Source organism: Pieris rapae, chromosome 12, assembly GCF_905147795.1.
Source record: "Pieris rapae chromosome 12, ilPieRapa1.1, whole genome shotgun sequence".
Classification (NCBI taxonomy): Eukaryota; Metazoa; Arthropoda; class Insecta; order Lepidoptera; family Pieridae; genus Pieris; species Pieris rapae.
In genome coordinates, this window is record NC_059520.1 from 1,346,836 (window position 1) to 1,354,433 (window position 7,598).

General features: G+C 32.1%; 1 protein-coding gene and 1 long non-coding RNA gene across 2 annotated transcripts; one reads left to right on the top strand and one right to left on the bottom strand.

The window, feature by feature from the left end:
- The first annotated feature begins 727 nt into the window (after positions 1-727).
- LOC123689578 lies at positions 728-1,156 on the top strand. Its single transcript, XR_006750531.1, has 2 exons — positions 728-788; positions 908-1,156. It is a non-coding gene; the product is annotated as an uncharacterized LOC123689578 (long non-coding RNA).
- Positions 1,157-2,613: 1,457 nt separating this feature from the next.
- On the bottom strand, positions 2,614-7,367 carry LOC110999892 (methionine aminopeptidase 2). Its single transcript, XM_022269166.2, has 8 exons — positions 7,107-7,367; positions 6,707-6,901; positions 6,247-6,407; positions 5,754-5,928; positions 4,982-5,190; positions 4,692-4,782; positions 3,905-4,079; positions 2,614-3,657 (listed from the first exon to the last, which is right to left on the bottom strand). Exons 1-8 carry the CDS (start codon positions 7,243-7,245, stop codon positions 3,405-3,407), a joined length of 1,398 nt encoding a protein of 465 aa, XP_022124858.1. The 5' UTR covers positions 7,246-7,367; the 3' UTR covers positions 2,614-3,404.
- Between the last annotated feature and the right edge of the window lie 231 nt (positions 7,368-7,598).

Consider the following 7,598-nt stretch of genomic DNA (forward strand, 5'->3'; position numbering starts at 1 on the left):
AAAGTTAGTTGGCTAAAGAGTAAGGAATTACAAAACATAGGTAGATACTGAAAATGATATTTTTTTTATATAGGTGACAAATTCAAATAAAATCTCAGGGAACGACGTCTCAAATTTTCGCGCGGTTTCTGAAAATGGAAGAATTTTGCGTCCCACTGTTCATTTCGGGCACACCGGGACTCGTAATTAGAAAAAGGGACAGTCCTGTTCAAACGGGACGTCTGGTCACGTTATATTTATTTATTTAATAATATTAGTTTCAAGGCATTGTCATAAAATTTACTAAATTTAGCTAAAATTAAACAATCTATAAGTTAGCCTCACATAGAGGTCGAGCTGATAATCTCTTTTCTAGGCTCTTAAAATGGATTGCAGTAATAATTCAGTAACATTACAATAAGTGCCAGTATCAACGATGACATCATGGAAAATGAATCCGATTTTTAAATAATCAATTGAATATAACATCCGATTTCTTTTCATTTTAGCTCTGTAATTTACTAGGTAAGTTCTATAGGTTGTCATGTGTAAGTTGGCGTGTGGCAGAAAAAGGTACTAATTTTGACAGTTGTGTTGACAGTTCTAACAGCTTGGTAGCCTCACGTGTGTCGGTGCTAATAATTTGTGTTTTAAAGTGTAAAAATCATTACGAAACATGCCAAAAGTAGTGCGGAGTGCAGCTAGAGAAATTATTCTAGCTGTAAAACGTTTTTGTGAAGAGGAGAAACGTAACAATGGGCCGATTATTCCATTTCAACAAGTGAATGCTCGAACAGCGGCTTTGACAGGTAAAGTATTGCCAGTTAAAAGTGATATTTATATCCCCAAATTTAGGGAAAAATAATAATTGCTTTTGAAAGTAAATGTGATTGATGGATAACTTAAAATATTTTTTGTTTTATTTAAGGTGTTTCTGAAAGAACCGTGAACCGTATAGTTTCAGAGGGAAAAATCATGGAAAGTAATTTTACAGCGAGAACTGAAGTCCCTAATCAAGCAGCTCAAGGACCTTCCACATCCACAGCTTGTGATGACAATTCCACACCAGAGAACACTACTTCCGAGGCTAAGACGATAAAACTAGTCACTCCAGGTAAAAGTAGAAAAAGAAAATTAACTGTTTCTGATTTGGATGACTTTGATCTTTGTGTTATTAGACGCAAAATCCAATCTTATTATTTAAATAATTCCGTCCCTACTCTCAGAAAATTACATTGTGATCTAAAGGCAGACATCAATTTCAAGGGTAGTATAGAATCTCTCAGAAAAATACTACACAAGTTGGGATTTAGTTATAAAAAGAATAAATCCAAAAGGATGGTTCTCATGGAGCGATATGATGTTGCCTGGCGATCAAGATTTTTACGAGAAATAGACAATAATAGAAAGAGTGACAATCCGAGGCCAATCGTTTATTTGGACGAGACTTATTTACACCCTGGCTATAAAGTTAAAAAATGTTGGCAGTCTGAGGAAACTGAAGGTGTCCTTACAGAAGTCTCAGAAGGTCAGAGATGGATCATAGTGAATGCCGGAAGTGAGAAAGGTTTTATCCCCAATAGTCTTTTGTGTTTCAAATCTAAGACCAAAAGTGGAGATTATCACGACGAGATGAATGGAGATAACTTCAGTAAATGGCTACAAGAAAAGCTTATCCCAAACTTAGAGCCCAATTCATTAATAGTGATGGACAATGCGTCATATCACTGTATTAAAATAAATAAACGCTTGACAATGAACAGTAAGAAACAAGAGATGCAAGATTTCATAAAAAAAAACAATCTTTCATACTTGGAAACCATGAAAAAAGCAGAATTGTATGAAATTATAAAAACAATCAATCAGGAGAATGTCTACTTAATTGATGAAATATTAAAGAAACATGGTCATAAGGCTGTAAGACTTCCGCCTTATCATTGTGACTTTAATGCAATAGAATTCATTTGGAGTTCGTTCAAAAGAATATTTGCAGACACAAATGTTACTGGCCTCTCTGAAAACATGGAACAGAGAATCCATAGTGCATTTTCCAAAATAACTGCTGAAGAATGGCAGAAACACTGTAATCACGTTATAAATGTTGAAAATAATTATCGTATGACAGACAACCGCCTTGAAACAGTAATGGAACCATTTTTAATTGATTTGAATAGCAGCGACTCAGATTCTTCTGACACAGATGACTCTGAAGAATTCATGGAAGGAATAATGCCTCTAACAGACCATAATTACCATAAAAAATAATTTTTTGTTATTAAGTTTTTTATTTACCTTTAATGTAATATCTAAGAATATCCATCAATCCAAACTAAACAAAAAAAGTGGCAACACAGAGGGTTGTAGGAGGCGCCGCCACTGGAACGCCAACTTATACTTGACAGTCTATATAGGTTATCTGTCTGTTCTAATATGAATTCATAAGGTGCTGGAGTTAAATGTAAACGTTTGTTTCTAGTTGGAACATTGCACAAGACTTGTTAGTATGTTTGCTAAGAGATTCCTTTTTCTAGGTTAAGAACCTATGTGTATGTAACTTATACATATTTTGGATTTAAAATTAATTACACGCTTTCACTCTTCAAGGTTACAAAGGATATTGAATAAAACACAATATAAATACATAACTTTAATTAAAGTTAGTTTTTATAGATATCAGTCAAACCTATAAACCCATACATATTAAGTTGATACTAAAGTAACTTTATCAATAAAAATTGTAATCATTCGCACCCTTCAACGAAAATACTCTTCTATCTCTTCGTGTCAGCGTAAACACAATTTGACAGACAGAGTACTTCAGTTCAAAAATGCAACTGATTGATTTTTTTATGAATATAAGAGTAAGCCTTGGGCTTAATAATATTTTAAAGGGATTTTTGAAAATAGAATGCCAAAATATAATGGAAACCGTTTGTAGGAAGAACATGTAATGTAAAAATGTTTAAAAAATCTTATAAATTAGTTTCTCAATATGTATTCGAGGAGTTACAAAATGACACTGTGATGAATTAAATCTATTTTTATCCCTATATAAGCACACAAAAGCAATGTTATTCGTCATATAAAAGTTATTATGATAAGTAGTATTTATTTGTTATAAACTTGAAAAAAACTCAATACATTTAATGTTATTTCAAATGAAAATCGCTCAAATTTAGTTTCTATGGATGTTATTCTAGACATTTCGCATTCTCAAGAAAAAAGACATCTTGGAGAATTCAATAACGTTAATTAAACTGACATTTCTATACATTTTTGACAGTTCTTTAATGAAAATAAACAAAAAACAATTTACATTTTGAACTAGATTTGACGTTTCAAAATAAGCGGCGTTCACAGAAACCCTAAAATAAGACAAAAATTTACGTTTTGTTCATTTAATTGGAACATTTAAAAATACGAATCTAATAATCGTCGCCACGCGATACAACTTCCTTGCAAGTAGGTCTTAGAAGAATTGTATGTTCAAATTGAGCTGTGTAACAGCCCTTTATGTCGCAAAGGGGCGGATAGGCGTCTACAACGCCCTTATCGCACAAGTCCTTCAGAGCCATAGCATAGCGAGTGGCCCCTGCGCGTTCTAACCACCGTTTGCAGAAGGCTAACGTACTGAAATTCTTGTTTATCAAGTTCAGTAGTTGTTTCGATGATTGAAGTCTGAAAATTGAATATTAAGTAATACTATTGCATAACTCAATCAAATGTCATAAAATATAATGTGAAAATGTGATTAAAATTTCGTTGAATAATTTATTCTACATAAACATTCTTTAGTTTTTTAGGTTTTGAATGATTTATATTAACATTTTTTTTTATTTTTTTATATTTTGTGTCAATTTTTTTTTAAACAAAAACACTAATGTGGCAAAGCAAAATCTAAATAGATGATACTAAAATTACATACCGTAAAGGCACATATTGCTGGTCAAAGTTCTTCATATAATGTGAACAGTCCATGTCATCGTGTACTTGACCACGGCCAGTGGAGCCAAACGTCTCAATCGCGTAGAACTCGTTTTCCTCCATACGAGTTGTTTCCCCCCCTTTTACTATTGGGACTGTTTTACCCGCATGAATGCCTAAAAATTTAATGAATGTAGAATCTATCTGGTACAGAATATGAGGGCAAATTGAAAAGTAAATTTATAGAATTTTTTTGTTGAAATTGGTCTGTATCAGGGGTTAGATAGCCACGTATTACCCGGACCCTGCTCCAAGATCCTTAAGAACACTTCATGGAAATAAGCGAACAATATTTACTAAGACAATTCTGTTCGATATTACTACATTCTCAATTAATATAGTCAACATTTAATTAACATAAGCAAGTTTTGATTTCTAAGACCCTGTGGAAATTGGTCAGGCATTGATAACCCTTGACTAGAAGCCAGGACCCTTCATCTATTAACAAAAGCATATTGAAAAATAAGACAGCAACAAATTTTATCAAAAAAGGCTCTTCATGCTTTATGACCTGACTGGCCACTATAATGTTCCAGGAATTGAGAAACTTTATTTTTAGTGAAAATTCACATTTGAGGGGTAGTTCTTTAAAACTTAAGACCACAACATAACACAAAGAAATTTCTCCCAAACCAGGTAGTGGCTGACAGTGTACCATCATTGAACTTTATTAAAAACAGATTGGATATAGCTGCTAGTGTGTTTAAATTCATAATAATAATGCTTACGGTACGGTCCAATAGAGTGACCATTGAGGTTGCGGATTGGCTTCACCTGATACGTCTGTCCATCTATTTCCACTTCATGGGACTCCATGACCTGAACAAGAATTCAATTAAAGAATCAACATTTCAAACATATTATAGATATGTTATTATGGCAAAGATTTTAAAAATGTATTACAAAACAGTTGTTGCGGTGAGCAAAGTAAAAATGAAAGTAAGATACAAAAAAAAATATTTGGAAACAAATAAATAGTTCAAAGGTTTAATTCTGACACAATAATAAACTTATTTACCTCTTGTACTGCAGCACCAACATCACACAACCTTACATCAACTCCAGAAGCCTTAATACCAGCCTCTGTTGCCTCTTGAACACCCTTCACCAAAGGATCATAACGTGGGTTGAAGTGGAGCGTGAAAGCGCAATCAATGATACGTCCATTGATGTGTGTACCAAAATCTATCTTGACAACATCATCATATTCTAATACTGTGGTGTCACCTGAATTACAAATACATATATAAACACTATAGTTTGTCTACCTTGGAGTTCATTAACACTTGATAATGAACCTTCAGATAGTACAAAGAAAATTTATTTATGAAACAGATACAAAGCAATAATTTAACTTGAGTACATTAAGTAAATGACAGTAATTATTACACTATTAACTAAATAACAGAATGAATAAAATACAAAAGAAAGTTACTTTAAAGTGGAGAAGTGTAAGAGGTTATTTTCAATTTTAATGGTTTAATTATTAAAACATTGGATGGACTATATATTACTACAATAATTGATCTAAAATGATCTATGAATCTAGAGGATCAATGCTTCAGTTAGAGAATAATTATGTTAAAGTGTAAAGAGATCTTAATTTTTAAAATATTTTCCTCAAAATATATTCCAAAAGTCATATATTACTATTTTGTCTTATTTATATAACTACTATATGCTTATATGAAGTAGTATAGTGTTTAAAAGTTATACTATAGAAATAACATTTGTAAAATACATATGCAATGTTATTTGATTAAAAACTACTAATTAACATAAATTCTTACCAGTATTAGGAGTGTAATGAGCAGCACAGTGGTTACGGCTACAACCAGTAGGGAAAGCCAGCCCTGCCTTCAACCCATCTTCACCAATCAGACGTCGAGCAGATGATTCCAACTCTTCACATATTTCAATCATAGTCATACCTGGTTTAATCCATTCACGCATGTGCTTACGAGTCTACAATATTTAAGTAAATAGTAAGATGACTCTTAGATTATGAAAAACATATATTGGTTATTATTTAAGTTTGTAATTTTGAGTTCTATATTATATATATAACATTCACCTTATGCATGTAAGAAGCTAATTATTTATTTTTATTATATAAAATTTATTGGACTCCATTATTCATATCCCAGGAAAATGAAGAATAGCACATTGCTTCACAGGACAGTCACTTTTTAAAAGTTAGCCAGTATAGCTATTCTAAGGAATTCTTAAAATATCAACCTAAATTATAAGTGATCATTACTCATTTTTATTTGTTCCACAAACCTGCCTATGTGCTTCAGCCGCATGTCTTATCTCTTGATAGATATCTTGATGCATCCTATCCAATGCCCTCTTCTCTTCACTTGAGAATCTGTCTTTAGCCGTTCTCTCATCAATACCTTCAGCAGGACCATGCTCCATTATCTGGCCCTCAGGGAAGTTTCCTAAGTTAAATATGTAATACTTAAACCAGTTGTACTTGACATGTTACTACCTAAGTCTGTTTAAAACAACATAAGAATAATAAATATTTATAACTTTACCTTCTACTCATACCAGTGTTAAAAATATAAAAAATGCAGTTCATAAAATTTAATATACTTAAAATATTTGCAAAAAGATTGAAATATCCTTGATGTTACTTAGTACCAACCAATACAGTTTCTTAATGCATTGTTTTTCAATTATATTGTGACCCTGAAAATAAGTATTAGTTTTTATTTTAAATATAATTTAAACTTACCATCAGGGAAGAGCTCAGCAATAGGAATTGTAGGTGGGTTAGTTTGTGACTTAACGCCATTTTTATTTTTGTTCTTATTTTTCTTTTTCTTCTTTTTGTCTTCACCTTCACCAGCATTGTTTTCGACCGGCGCCACATTGTTTTTTTCAGGCACTATTTCAGTTCCATTTTCTCCTGTTCCCTCAGTAGGCGTAGCTGAAAGCAAGATTTAACGTTTCATACATGTAGTTTATCGAATCAACCAAATGCATTTTAATGTTCTTGAAATTAACTCGAAATCGTCATTGATTGAATAATGTTTTGTCGGTGACAAAAAGTATCTTGTAGTATGATGAACCTCGGACTAATATTACTTGTAAAGATCTTATAATATCAAATATACTTAAATTTGTAACCTAACCTGTCTTCTTCTTCTTTTTTTTCTTTTTCTTTTTTTTAGCGGGGTCTTTGGTGTCGGATTCCTCTACACCATCAACTTCTTCTTCTTCTTCATTATCTAACACCTGTTCAGTTTCTTCAATAGTTTTAACGCCAGCCATGATTCTACAATTTCGTGAACTTAATCTAGCAATAATAATCACTTAACACAATTCACAGCTCACATGCGTTGTGTATTTTTGATTTCTTTGTTGAAGTTTCAACAGTTCAACTCGTGCTTTTAGTTGAGTCAATTGTCACAAATTATTACCAGCTCAGAAAATTTAGAAATTACTATCTAACTAACGGGAATAATTTTTCGAGAATAATAAATATGAGAATGAAATAAAGCTGAGCGCAATTATTTACTATGTAATATAATAAATATTTGTAACTTTGACATTAATTTTTACATTCTTAATGTTCTGTACAGCAATAGCATGCTCCGCAATCAATTCCCGCGATATTACAAATT